This window comes from Centropristis striata, chromosome 4 (assembly GCF_030273125.1).
Source record: "Centropristis striata isolate RG_2023a ecotype Rhode Island chromosome 4, C.striata_1.0, whole genome shotgun sequence".
NCBI classification, from domain to species: Eukaryota; Metazoa; Chordata; class Actinopteri; order Perciformes; family Serranidae; genus Centropristis; species Centropristis striata.
Window position 1 is genome coordinate 37128550 of NC_081520.1, and position 14359 is coordinate 37142908.

Genomic DNA, 14359 nt, shown 5'->3' on the forward strand with positions numbered 1-14359 from the left:
AACAGAAACATGTCTGTGGCCTTTTGGTCACATCAGTACTATCTGTATCTGTTAAATATATATACAGTCATGGAAAAAAATATTAGACCATTGTTTTCTTCAATTTGTTGTTCATTTTAATGCCTGGTACAATTTGTACACAATTGCTTGGACAAATATAATGATAACAACAAAAATAGCTCATAAGAGTTTAATTTAAGAGCTAACATCTAGGCAGTTTCCATGGTTTTCTTGATAATAACCAAAATCATTATCAAGAAAATCATGTTAAATGTCTAGATATCAGCTCTTAAATTAAACTTTTATGAGCTATTTCTGTTGTCATCATTATATTTGTCCAAACAAATGTACCTTTAGTTGTACCAGGCATTAAAATGAACAAGAAACTGAAGAAAACAATAATAATACTAACTAATAATAAAACTAATATTTTTTTTCCATGACTGTATTCTGTTAGTGTGAATGCACAAATGCATGTGAGCACTGAGCGCATGCCGTGAGTGTGTCTGTATGAGATGTGCATGTATGGATACAGCCTGTCCAGCACATTAATACGCAAAAGAGGGTCCAACACTCGTCTGTCCAAACAATAGAGAGATGGATGCCTCTCCTGCAGTCAGCACATTACACACACAGGGCTCAAAGGCTTGGAACGGCTGCAACACGGATCAAGAGAAAGAGAGAGAATATGGAGATGAAAGACAAAAACACATCACAGAGAAAGTGGAGGAAATGACAGAAGAGAAGGATAAAGAAAAAAGAAAAAGAATTCCGAAAGAAAGTGAGGGACAGAACATGAGAGCAGCGTCTGCAAAAGTGTGTGTGCATGTGTGTGTGTGTGTGTGTGTGTGTGTGTGTGTGTGTGCAAACTTTCTGCTGATGGCAGTGACTGTCCCTGGTCCCCCCACAATGGTGCTGGACAACAAAACAGGCAGCAGAGTCAGCATGACTCGCCCGCAGATAAGCAGCGTGACCTCTGACCCCGCACCGTGCTCCAAAGAGCTCGCAGCCAATGAGAAGCGAGAATCCGGCCTCTATAGACTCAACTCGCATGTGAATGTATATATATATCCCCGCTAACTACGCCTGCGTCCATCACTTTCTCCAAAGGTCGGTCCGTTTCAACCTGCAATTGTAACTGTAAGTTTCCACTTTGAGTTTTTTTTTAACTCTTTAAGATCTGCTAGAACCATTGGATATGAGCTGGTGGGTTTCCTGTCTGCTCACTCTTTGGACGGAAAGGATTGGCTCTTCTCTTAAACCTTAACTTTGGACTGAGTAGATGGAGTATTGATGTTTTTTAAAGAAAGTAGCAGTTTATGATTTTATGTTTTGCTGTCATGTTTAGTTGAGGTAAGATGGATGAGAACCAAATCCTTTATCCTTAAAAAATGGATGATGGCAGGTTTGGAGAGGTTAGTTCTTTATGGCTGGTTAATGAGAATTCTTTCTTTCAAGGGACGGACAAAACAACAACAGGGGATGTACTGGGAAATGTATAGAGGAAGCAACATTTTGAGATAAGAATCACCAAAAAGGGTTTTTGGTATGGATGTAAAACACTAAAAGGAGTTCAGTTATACAAAAGAGCAAGAAAGAGATAATGTACAGCAAGCGGAGTTTTATTGTGAAACACATGTGACACTTGAGGCTTCAAAACCCTAGTCCACAAATCAGTGGGTGATGTCATTGTGACTGTCTACTTGTTCTTGAGGGGGACAGATTTAGTGCAGTACTTACCAGTATAGCCATCACAAATTGAAAGTAAATCTAGAAATGTTTCTCATTTAGCTTTAAAGCTCTGTGGACATCAAGGGTAGAGGTAGTGTGTGAGGAAATGCCAAAATGCTTCCTTTTAGAGCAAGAAATGACGAATGAACAACCATTTGCTACTGAAGGGTCCTTTTAGACTCTTATCAACGAGAGGAATCCTTGTGCTCACACACCTGCCATTTTTCACACCACTCTTGGTGTACATGTTGTATTCCAGCAGTCAAGAAACAGTAATTACCCTCTTCACTGCCGCCACACTGATATGTGAACACGTCTGACTGACTTTGTGCTCCTTTTTCCCCTCTAGATCTGATCATGTCTCACTCAGGTGCTCAAGGAAGCATTGGCAGCCACTCTGCCATTGGGCTGCGCAATAGCAAGGTACTTACAATAAATCCTTAAAAATGAAGCCTAAATGAGGCTTTTAAATATGTTTACATGTCAGATATTAATGCATTCTGCTTGGTTCACCTTTTCAGATTTACCTCTATGAATACGAGAACTTCCAGGGACGTAGGATGGACCTGTTCGGAGAGAGCCGTAACCTGGCTGAGAAGGGATTCGAGAGAATCGGCTCCATCAGGGTGGAGTGTGGACCGTAAGTCATCAAAATATGATACAATACTGCAAAAAACATGTATTTTCTTCTTATATCTAGCAATAGTATCTTAACCCTTTATCAGGCAAAGAACTATATTTGGTAGTTTGAGTCAGGTAATATTTCGAGAAAAAAGTTGCAAATTTACTAGATTAAAGTGGCAAACCTACAAGAAAAAAAGTTGCAGATTTAAGAGATTTAAAGTGGCAAATCTGCGTGAAAAAAGTTGCAGATTTACGGGAAAAAAGTGGGAAAAAGGCAATTTTTTTCTCCCAGATTCACCACTTTAAATCTCATAAATCTACGCATTTTTTTCTTGTAGATTTGCCACTTTAATCTCTAAACTTATCTATCTTTTGAGTATAATTTACCTACTGACCATAGCTTTATGTGCTTATTTTAAAAACACGGGTCTTTTTTGTGTTGTATAGTTAATAATACATTTTTTAAAAAGTCATTTCATAACAAATATTAGTGAATAACCCTTCTTCACAGGGATTTCAGTCTTGTTTAAAGACTTCTTTTTAGGATTAACATTGTTAGCGTTTTCATGCTTTTCAATCTATTCAACTGTTGAATATGGTGAGTTGTTACCTAAAATATTGGCTCCAGTTGAGTTTTAGTTTTAATTTCTACCCACCAGTATCCACCCACGAATACTGAAATTAGAAGAAAAAGAATGCTAGTTTCAAGTATTGCTGGCTTATTTTAATGTTTTTTTCAGCTTGCTCAAATTAAGAATATTTGGACTTATTTAAACATTGTTTTTTCTAGTGCCTAGATATTTTTACTTACTTAATGAATTCTTACAAAGAAAAATTTACTTACTGCACTGGCAGATTGCTTTACTTGTTTCAAGCATGTATTTGCTTAATTCTAGTTATTTATTTCTCATTTTTTGTCAGTTGGTTTTTGCAGTTTGTCTCTTTCCGAAGTAACATATGCGTCTGATTTTCCAGCTGGGTGGGTTATGAGCAGCAGAACATGACCGGTGAGATGTTCATCCTGGAGAAGGGAGAGTACCCCCGCTGGGACACCTGGTCCAACAGCTACAGGTGTGACCGCTTCATGTCAGTCAGGCCCCTCAGGATGGTGAGTTTTCTTATACTGCACTTCCTGTCTATTGTGGCTGCAAGAGCTGATTTATATCACTTTTGTCAAGCTCCATTCATAGCTTGCATCTATCTTTTATTGGCAGGAGGGAAAGTGCTTTTTATGGATGCAGTAATACGTGTATTTATAGGCTCACTCCGCTGCCAGTATTTTTGGATTAGAGCTTTTATTAGCTGACATTTTTGTGCCACTATGTTTAATTTTGACGATGTTCAGACTGGAAAAAATTAAGACAAAATCAAGAATTGAATGCTTTTACCCCAGAGAGTTAGTCCTGCCTTCTAAAACAACATTTCTATTTAAAACAGCAATAACTCATGTAATCATAGTCATTTGTACCTCTTCTACCTCAGTGATCCTGACTGGACTTTTGTTGTTTTAAATCACTGTATAGTGATGCAGGAATGAGCCCTAAACCTGGACATTTTTGCACTTCAGGTTCCCTAATCTTAAAGTGAATGACATCTTTGGTCAGCAGCCTGACATAAGGTCTGTGGTAAACACAAGCTTATGGGATTTTCACTTTTTAAGACATAAGATATGTCAGTTAATACCACAGTTATGAAATTTGAAGCTTTTACATGTTTTAAAAAAGGTGCTTACTAACAAGTGGCTAAATGACTCTACAGAGGTTTCAGGGGTGTTAGCATCAGCTTTGAGGTGTAGTTATGGTGTAGTTTATTTAAAGCTAACATTAGCTTTTACTCCTGGCAAATGCATTCATGCTTTAAAAATCATACAATGTGGTTTTCATTTGTGAAGATTATGTGAACAGAATGTGTAAGCACAGTAAACTTTTGTTCAACAGTGAGCTTATTTTCTGCAATAATTCAAAATCCAATTGAAAAATCACATTGGCTTTTGGTGAGTGAAGGGAGACGCATACTTCTGTTTTGGCCTACAAAAAAACATCATCACTGCAGCACTCTGTTGGCTAAAATCTGGGGCACAGAGCTGCACCAGAATAAAAGAAAATCAAATCAAAATCAAATCAAATCAAATCAAATCAAATCAAATCAAATCAAATCAAAATCACATTATTTATCCCCACGGGGAAATTCAGTCTGTTAGCTCTTGAAGAATGAGACAGCCTGATGGCTGTAGGAGCGAAGGATCTTTTGAATCTCTCCGTCCTGCAACAGAGAGAGAGGAGCCGTCCACTGATGTTTTTTTTGGTCCATAAATGTTTTGTGTAGCAGATGATCCAGGCATTTCAAGATGGACTCGAACATCTTGACAGTGCATGTACAAGTCGTACAGTATCTGTATAAGAAGTGTTCAACAGCTACTAATTTAAAAGGGATGTTTGTGTGTTATAGGATCCCCAGGATCACAAGATTTGCCTGTTTGAGTGTCCAAACTTCGAGGGTCGTAAGATGGAGGTGTGCGACGAGGACATCCCCAGCCTGTGGTCTTACGGCTTCCAGGACCGCGTTGCCAGCATTCAGGTCACCGGTGGAACGTAAGTCTTTTCTGTCCACACTGCAAAAAAAAAACTTGTATTTTTTGGCCAAAAACAGTGATTTAAGTTGGTAAAACTTGGAAATATAAATTGTTGACATTTAGGGCAATAATGTAATTTAGCAAAACAAAGCATACCAGTTGTATGGTCAAAAACAAGTTGATGAGTTGTTGTTACTTATATCTTTAAGTTGGGGTTCACAACAAGGGACAATACTCTTATTTCTTTGTTGTGAAATTCTGTCATTAGCGAAAGCTAGCGGCTAACTGATGCTAGCGGCGCTGCTTGTTACAGCTACAAGAGTAGCCATTAGCGTATCAATGCTAACTCAAAATTGTGGTCGCAACATCAGCTGACATTTCATAGCGGCGTTACAATCGTGGCAATTCAGCACATTGCAGAAGTAAGGATTAAAAGTTATTATAACTTATAATGTAAAATTATAAGTTAGTACAACTTACAGTTGAGTTGACAAACTCAAAAACAAAACTTAAAATATTTAGTTTGATTGTCCAACTTAAAATTTTATCGACGTTTGTTGCCTTGAAATTTTGAGTTCACCCAACTTTTCTTTTTTTGCAGTGCAGCTAAAAGCTGTTGGCCAACATAAGTAGGATTTTTTTGGTTTGGTTTGGTTTATGGGTATTTGTCTCCACTTTCCCTCACAGCTGGGTGGGCTACCAGTATCCTGGCTACCGTGGCTACCAGTACGTGTTTGAGCTTGGCCCTTTCAAGCACTGGAACGAGTGGGGAGCCCACCATCCCCAGATCCAGTCCATCCGTAGGGTGAGAGACATGCAGACGCATCGCAGGGGCTGCTTCGAGATGACCGCATAGAGGAGTCCAACAGACCACAGTGGGCTAACAGGAGGGAATGACAAAGGGTTCAGGCTTGCTATGCTGCTAACCATCCCTTGGAAATTCTTCAATAGCCACCTAGCCACATAAGCTAATGGCTTTTGAATATTGTTATGCTTTTACTGGTAGGATTCGGTTGTTTGTGGCATCGTGATTGATCCTCATGAGAAGTTCACAGACTTCCAGAGTTACTGTAACACTGGTAAAAACTGTAGCAATGCTCTCTGTCTACAGACCTCATAGAAAGATTATGAAAGGGCGGTTATCGGGGATTAGTTGATAGTTTGTATTTATCAGTTTGTTTTAATGCTATTATAACCCTTTTATTTTATTTTTATTTAATATGTGTTTCTAGCTGACATGATGCCAATAAGCCTGTTAACTGAAGCGCTCTCCCTCTCCTGGGATCCACAGATTTTAGAGAGTAAAGGGATAAACAATCATATCACTCCTCACAAAGTACTACCATGGACAGCTCTCAGCTCTGCACATGCCCTGCAGTAAGTTTGCCAAGCAGAGGGAGGCACTATCTCCTCATCTCAAAGCAATAGGCTCACTTCACTGACAGCAAGAGGGAACCGGCCAGTCTGTGATTAAACAAGAGAAGGGTGGCTGTGCAGGGTTGTGTTTTTTCAGATGTGAATATCTTTTGGCTGGCCCGTTTCAGCTCGTTAATGGGGCGGTCCGCAAGATTTGCATTTTACACTTTCTCAGGGATGCTGGCATCTGGAAAGCAACTTTCCAATGAAAAAAAATGAAATAAAAATATTATAAAGCTGAAAGATAGTCTCATCTCTGTCTTTCTTTCCTTGCTTCTCTTTATTTTCCTTAAAGGTCACAATGGTCCAATACTCAGGTGTTATTTAAAATGTCTCTATTTTATATGTTTAATTACTATGGATGGAAGAAACATGTAATGTGAACTCTGCAGTGTCTATCAACTCTAAGGAGCATTCTGTCTATCTTGGAACCCATCAGCTATTGGTCTGTCCAGATATTCAAGCTGGTATATTATGTTATGTTACATATATAATATTTATTTTCTTTAGCGTGCCAGTCGTTGGTTACAGTCTGATTCACAACTTGAGATGTGCGCTGTAAAAAAACAATTGTAGAAGTTACAGTAAAACGCTATCAAATTGCAACATAAATAGACCATTAAATCTAAAATTGTATATCACCATAGTAGACACATTGAATTACCATAAATCATGAAACAATAGAACTTTAATTTCATAAAATGTAGAAAACACAGTTCTACCGTAAAAAAAAAAAATTGGTAAAATTAATGAAGAAATGTCACAAGCACTGGATTATTCTGTCTAAATTACAAATTTAGCTGATGTCTGCATTTCACTTTACAGAAAAAAAAACAAAAAAAAAAACCTTTCACCATACAGCAAGACAGTGGCGGACTCAGAGGGGGGGCAGGAGCGGCGACCGCCCCCCCCCCCCCTCATGCCTCTATGGTTGAAAAATTGCGCTAAAGTGCCCTCTAGAGTGGTGAAAACGAGAGGAAGTGCCTTATTGGCTGCCATTTAAACGTGCAAAAAATGATTGGATGCCCTCTATGGTGCCCCTTCATACAATAAATTATGATGATGTGCCCTCTAGTGCAAGAAAATTTGATAACGTGCCTTAATGAGAGCTCTTCTGGTGCCCTTTTTCCTGTTTGGTGCCTCCGTGGTTGAAAAAGCGCACGAAAGTGCCCTCTAGAGTGGTGAAAATGAGAGAAAGTGCCTTATTGGCTGCCCTTTACACATGAAAAAAACGTATTGATTGCCCTCTAGGGTGCCCCTTTATACAATAAATTATGATGATGTGCCCTCTAGAGATTCTATAATACGGTATCACCCAACTGTGTATAATGTGTGAGATGTTTGCTCTCATTTAGCTCTCAAAATGCACAAAATAGATGCCTTTTAAATAAAAATGTACACATTTTCCCCCGGGGGGGCATGCCCCCTGACCCCCCTAGATGCTTTGGTTCGATACTTTTAATTGTCAGTATGATATCATTAATTACTTTGATCTGGATCTCCTTTTAACTTAATGCTAATATTTCATCATACATGATGCATCATAATTTGGCATGCTGGTGGGGCTCCATGTTGTGCAGAATGTGCCCTTTTCATTTTTTCGCCCCTGCCCTTCTAACAGTCTGAGTCCGCCACTGTAGCAAAATATTGTTCCTTTGCATATGAATGCACATACAATCTTTTAAAAGCTAATAAAAAGCTCAATCAAAATCAGATTAAAGCAGATGGCTTCCAACATTGCATTTTATTCCAATGCATTCAGCCTTTCTGGCTCTCCACATGAAGCTGCCGTCAGACAAAGCTACACTCAAACATGATTGGTTGATACTACTTGGACTAGAAACTGTTCCGAAACACTTGCAATACTAAAAACCTGTCCTTTTACCTACATATTCTGCATATCTGTTTATAGAGATTTTCTGGCCCACAACTTTGCTCTTTTGGTTAAGTCGTTCCACTCTCATAAACCTGGTCTCCAGTAGCTGCAGCCAGTGTTTTCATCAAAAAATAGTCTCTATAAACCCCACTGCCAAATGGCGGCACAGAGCAAAGTTTTAGACTAGTTGCAGCATTGAACAGCTAAAGCTCCAGATTTTTCCTTCAGGAGTTGGTAGAAACCAAAATAGAGCTAAAAACAAAGTACATTCATGAGGAGGTGACAAACATGTTTCCCAATTAATACTAATCAGCTGAATAGGGAATTGTTTGTGAGCGTAATGATTCAAGACGATAATATGGTAATGTTAACAGGTTGTTCTACTGCCCCCAGGTGGCCAAAAAACGTTATACATATACATCAGATTCACATGCACATGCACGGACCAGCTTGTTACCAAATCAAACAGCAGAGAAGCTGGTTTCAACGTGGGAGTGGGACTTAATTTTCTGCTCAGAGCACCATTAAGGCTACTCCACAATATATTTACCATTGGCGTCATACTGGGGGGGAAAGGGGAGTAAACAGGGCCCTCATGTGGGGAGGGCCCACAAAAATGTGAGAATGAGTAGCTGTGGATTTGAGAAGGGACTCTTAGAGACATACAGGATCCAGAATCGTTTGCTACATGCCTGATCTTTAGACAGCAAATACTTTTTGATACAACCTTTAATTCTGTTTTAAAAAAACAAAGATCACATGTTCATATCTTCCCTGTTGATGTGAACAATGCAACAAAAATAAACTTCAAGGGGATGTTTTATCTTAGCTGCATGCACAGTATAAGCCAATATTTCTAATGGAAAGAAACCGTTGTAAAGCAACAAAAACATTCTGATTTATTAGCAGCCCTCTGTTTTCACACAGTGGTAACAGCACAGTCGAACATAATATAATTTCAAGATGTTATTCCTCACACCTGTGGACCTCTGCCTCACCGGATGTAGGAGCTCATCTCTGCTTTGAGAGAGGAGTATTGAGTAATCAGTTACTGCTCCTGAGTAAAGCCCGGCCATGCACGCACTGGTGTATCAGCAGCAGATGACGAGGCGCGCAGTCTGTCAGCCACGCACCACTGGTCGGTTTAAAGCCACAGGATTTGGATTAAATAGCTTGTGAGAGAACCGATGAGCCTTGAGCGCGGGAGGGGAGGGAGCTAAGGGCTGATTTTTATCTTTTACCGGATCGAGAAGGGGAGGAGGCACGGAGAATGAGTTATTCTTGTAGCAGCGCAGAGCCTGTTTGTTGCACGGTGTATTAGCCAGCGCGCAACTAAAGGCTGCGACGCAAGTAAATCTGCTCCTGCGGCGACGACGCCGAGAGCATCAGAAAGCCTCAGCTCCGGTCAGGTTGCGCACCGAACAGCACCTCTTCTGTTGGACATGAAAGTGCAGCAAGGCTGCAACTCGTCAGACATGGGGATCCCGGTTAGAACTGAAGAAGAATTGCGCAGAAATACCGTAATAACGCCCGACGATGTGCTCGGGCTACAGAAGATCACCAAGAGTAAGTAACCTGCTACTGTAATTGGCACGATGGGAAGAGTAGTTAAAGCCTTAGAGGAGATTAGTGCGACCCATCTGCTGCTGCTTCCGTGTTCATTGTGTCTTTCTATATATGTAACATTCTCAATGCGCTCATTTACTGTTTTCTGAGGTTTTATTTGGCTGTCTCGAGGAACTAGACACAGATACCATGGACAGCGACATATGTGGGGAGCTCAGAGTCTCTATAGCTTTAAATAAGACTTTTAACCGGTGTGTGTCACAGTCAGTGAGCATTTACAGGTTTAGTGTCTCGCCCAAGGATTTTCACTATTTCATTTATTTACTGTTTTTTTGGACTTTAGATAGGAAGCAGCGTGTGGAGTTTCCCAGTGTTAATGGTTGTGGGTGTTTGCATCTCTCTGCTATGTCTGAGTGTGTAGGCATTGGAAGAGAGAGAACTGTATGTACTTCCTGGTGTGCTTCCCAAATCCTGCTGGCAAAAAAAATAATAATCTGGCTCCGACTACATCCTCACCTCAAGACACCTGTGGCTCTGAGGTAACAGGTGGCTGGAGATGGGATCCACTGATTATAGCTCGTCACAGATGGAACAAATACTATCAGCCTGTTGGTTAACATATTATGGAAACCGATTACAGATTATGTCATAGATTCAGGGCAGTGTAGGCTGTTTCATGCTCTTATATTAGCAGAGTTCATAAACTTTTAACTTCTATTTCATGAGGACTACATAGTGCCACCTGGGTTACTCATTTTCGGTTAATAAAATTATTGCTATTTTTTTGAGGGTTGAGTTCAAACTAAATGTATAACAGGCATGGGTTTAAAGCAACTACAAGGTACTTTTATTCTGTGTTGATTTTGGCGGCCCCTGTGGACAAAAGCAGTAGTGTTTCCATCTCGGGTCTTAAAGATCTTTATCTGGCTGCTTGTGCATTTGCTGTGGAAGCATTTGAAGACACAACTCATTTGAAATACTATTTTTCTTTTTAAGCCAACTGTAGTGATGAGGTAAATTATCTTTTTGTGGCAATGGAAGATCAACAACTAGTTATCGATTGTGAAACAAAGTAAACTCTGTTTTAGCCACCAACATCAATCATTGATGTCAATGATCATTGATGTCTCACAGTGTATTTTATGAAAGAAAAAGATATATAACATACCTGTCTCGGAGGAAGAGGGACAATTCTGGATCTGTTCGGTCAACCTGTTGAATAACTTGTGTTTTCACTTATCACTCTCCCTTTTTAGCCCTTTTGTTCCTCAAACAGTTGCTTCTCTTCCTCTTTGCTAATCCTGCATTAGACATAACCATAAAAAATATGTCAAAAATAGACCTTTCTAAAGAAGAATCTCTTGGTTCCGTTTAAAGTGGCTGACCTACCACTCACAGCATAACATTGTCTCGTTCTTCGGGTCTGGATGCTGCAAATCAGCGAATCAGACACTGTCATAGGTGCTAAGAATAACTAAATAGAAACCTTCGGTCTTTTTGCTGATGGTCTTGTTTACTTACGTATGTCCTATAGAGGCAATATATATATATATATATATATATATATATATATATAATATTGACAATGTTTTCATAACTGGTTAAAAATTCTTTGTAGCTAAATATTAGTTTAACTCATTGACTTATTACTTGCTTTTTTTCTGGAGCTTTCAGCCTCATTTCAAGGTCTCCATCAGTAAACGTGAGTAAACTCTATCATTAGAGACTGGAGTTGCAAGGATTAGTGGACTAATCGATTAGTTGATCAACAGAAAACTATTTGCCAACCATTTTGATAATTGATGTTGAGGGAAAAAATACTATAGTGAGTCTTGTGTTAAGATTTGTGTGTAATGAGTTTCCTTTTTGTAAAAGTCTAACGATATTCTGAACTCCTCCTCAATTCTAACCCTACACCATGTTTCAAATACATACACCCGTAAGAAGAAAACCCACATTAGGTTCCCAAAAAATTGATAAATACCTGTATTTTTTGTTGCTATTAGAAACCTGTTTGTATGACCTGACAACACCAAAACAAATTTGTTATCATTGTTTTGTGAAAGATACATTTTCTTTAATTTTCATTGATTTGTGTTTAAACCAAGCGGCAACCTCCGGGTCTGATCAGTGAGGTAAACCAGAAGTCCCTTAAGCTGCATTCTACCAAAAATCCCAACGGGGGGGCTGAAGGCTGCTGCAGAAGCATTTGGGTCCATCCATTTTAATACAAAATGAGAAAACTTCTCACTTGATTTATTACCTCAGATTTTTTTTTTAACTCAATCTCTAGAAAAAAGAAATCTTCAAGACAATAGTTGATAGTAGCAAATAATGGCCCATTTAGAAGAAAATAGAAGATAAAGAATCGTATGATTTGGGGCGTGGCTACCTTTGATTGACAGGTCACTAACAAGGTGAGCTGTCATCAGGAGAGAAGAAAAGCAATGCGCATCCACAGCATTACCGGTTTCGTCTCATAACTTTGACCCTTGCACACTGTATTTTCACTAAATGACAGTTTATTTTCAGTTAATTTCATTCATTAATGTCTTGTTCAGTGTTTGGTTGTACTATTAGACAGTCCAAGGAGTCGCTGTTCATTTTTCTTTGGTAAGTAACGTACATTTTGTTGTTTTTGGTTTTTGCTAGCCAACATTAACATCCCAGTTAATGTTCCAGTTAATGCTAACATGAATTAGCAGTGGCTTCTCTCAGTCAGGTTGAGGTGTAGAGAGGCTGTAGTCAGTGATCAGATCCCTCTCCTCCTCCACAGTCCAAATATGGTCTGCTTCCTGTATCGGAGACAAGATGGCGACACAAGATGGCGACGAGTATAACGCTGAACTCAATGCCTCAAATGGTCAGTCCACAAACCAATGGCTGACCTGACCGTGACTACGTCCATTATTTATATACAGTCTGTGGTTTAAACCAGCAAATGACATCTGAAGCCAACACTGAACCGCTTTCAGACATTCACTCCTGTTTTCATTTGCTGCGTCCTAAACGAACAAGCAATACTACGGCTCCACCAGTGCAAATATACCTAAATCACTCATGATGGTGCAGTAAACTCCGCTCTCCACTGACATCTAAGTAATCTGGATTATGTCAGGAGGGCCGTAACGCAGTGATGACGTGATACCCCTCAGGTAATTAATAACCCTGCAGCTGTAAGTGAGTTCGTTCACATGGTGGATATCAGCCCTCTAACCGGTCATTTACACTTCACACAGCTGCAAATTGTAAAAGAAGATATGATATGTGGAATCACACTCAAAGTTAGATAAGTGATGGTCAACAGTGAGCTGTAAGATGTTTGGTCTTATACAAATGATGTTGAATCTGCTTCCTTGTCTCCTTTTGAGTGATGAGAGCACAAAAATTTCCCTCCAACGCCCAACCGTTCTAAACGACAGGCCGCACCACCGAGAAAAGCATAGTGTGCGGCACAATTCAGGCTATCATTTTCTGCTGCAAGAGAACGAAAATCGCAGTGTGAAAAGAGGGAAGCAGAAAATGCCTCAGCCTGCAGTGTAAATGACTTTTCCAGTTGTGCTTTTGGGAGGTAAATGCCACCATTTTGGGGCAGCCCAGCTCCAGTCTGTCACGGTGGTTCAGTGCTGATAAGCGAGGCACAGTGCCTCATTGTCACACAGGCGCGAGAGAGGAGAAGAAATATAATCCAGGAGGCAGCAGAGAAGCGCTGCTGTGATATGAAAAATGGCATATTATCAGTTTACTGTTTACATGATGAATGATTTAAGATGTGCAGGCAGGCAGACAGAAACAGAAATACTGCTGTTACAGACAAAATGTTACGTTTATTACGGACAATATTGTGACCTTCTACTAACAAGAGTTGCAAGTTTAAAATTGGATTACCCTTGGTTATAATCAACATAACTGCTGTTGAATTCATAAATGTAATTGTTTTATGCAGTGCATTTCTGAAATTGTTATTTACATTTCTGTTGTAGCCGCTTCCCTCGCATCCACCATGTCTAATTGTGTTCCCATGTTAAGTGCTCTGGAGTGAGCAGTCAGAGCAAGAGACGGAGGATTTCCTGTTGATAGAAAGTGAAAACATGCCTCTTACTGGATATGCTCTTTCAGTTTTTTAAATGTGAACCACAAATTTTAAAAAATACACTCTTCAGTTGGATCATAGCAACCTCAGAATTCCAGATCCTGGCCAGGGGCTGCACACATTGTTAAAGGTGCAATGCGTAAGATATTGCCAGATTTTTGGCTTTAATTCAATAAAAAATTTAAAAAATATAACTAACCTGCTGCTTTTGCAGAAAGTTGTCCAATATGTTAGGCCGCCTATGTGGCACCACATCATGTTTCCTCAATTTCAGGGCCACCTGAGGGCGCACTTCATTGTGTTTTCTTCACTAGCAGCCACTGCATCTCACGTTCTCCATTTAAGAGTACTATTAGTGAACTGCATCTTATTTTCATTATTATCACCCTCTCCGCCTCCTCCCTGAGTTCTCCAGTGCAGCTGCAATACCTTAAAATGTCAAAAAATTAAGACCTACACCCAAACTGCGATTCTGCATTTA

The 14359-nt window shown here is 39.6% G+C and overlaps 2 protein-coding genes across 2 annotated transcripts in view; both read left to right on the forward strand.

Moving 5' to 3' along the window:
* Positions 1 to 2085: 2085 nt before the first annotated feature.
* crybb1l3 (crystallin, beta B1, like 3) lies at positions 2086 to 5783 on the forward strand. The gene is made up of 5 exons (XM_059330912.1): positions 2086 to 2154; positions 2253 to 2371; positions 3331 to 3463; positions 4804 to 4946; positions 5615 to 5783. The coding sequence occupies exons 1-5, from the start codon at positions 2089 to 2091 to the stop codon at positions 5781 to 5783; spliced, it is 630 nt and encodes a 209-aa protein (XP_059186895.1). The 5' UTR covers positions 2086 to 2088.
* A 3647-nt stretch (positions 5784 to 9430) lies between these two features.
* unc119a (unc-119 homolog a (C. elegans)) overlaps positions 9431 to 14359 on the forward strand; it is a 29658-nt gene continuing 24729 nt past the window's right edge. The window contains exon 1 of the mRNA XM_059330908.1: positions 9431 to 9785. Within this exon, the coding sequence (XP_059186891.1) occupies positions 9662 to 9785 (124 nt within the window). The 5' untranslated portion in view covers positions 9431 to 9661. The remainder of the gene's footprint in view (positions 9786 to 14359) is intronic.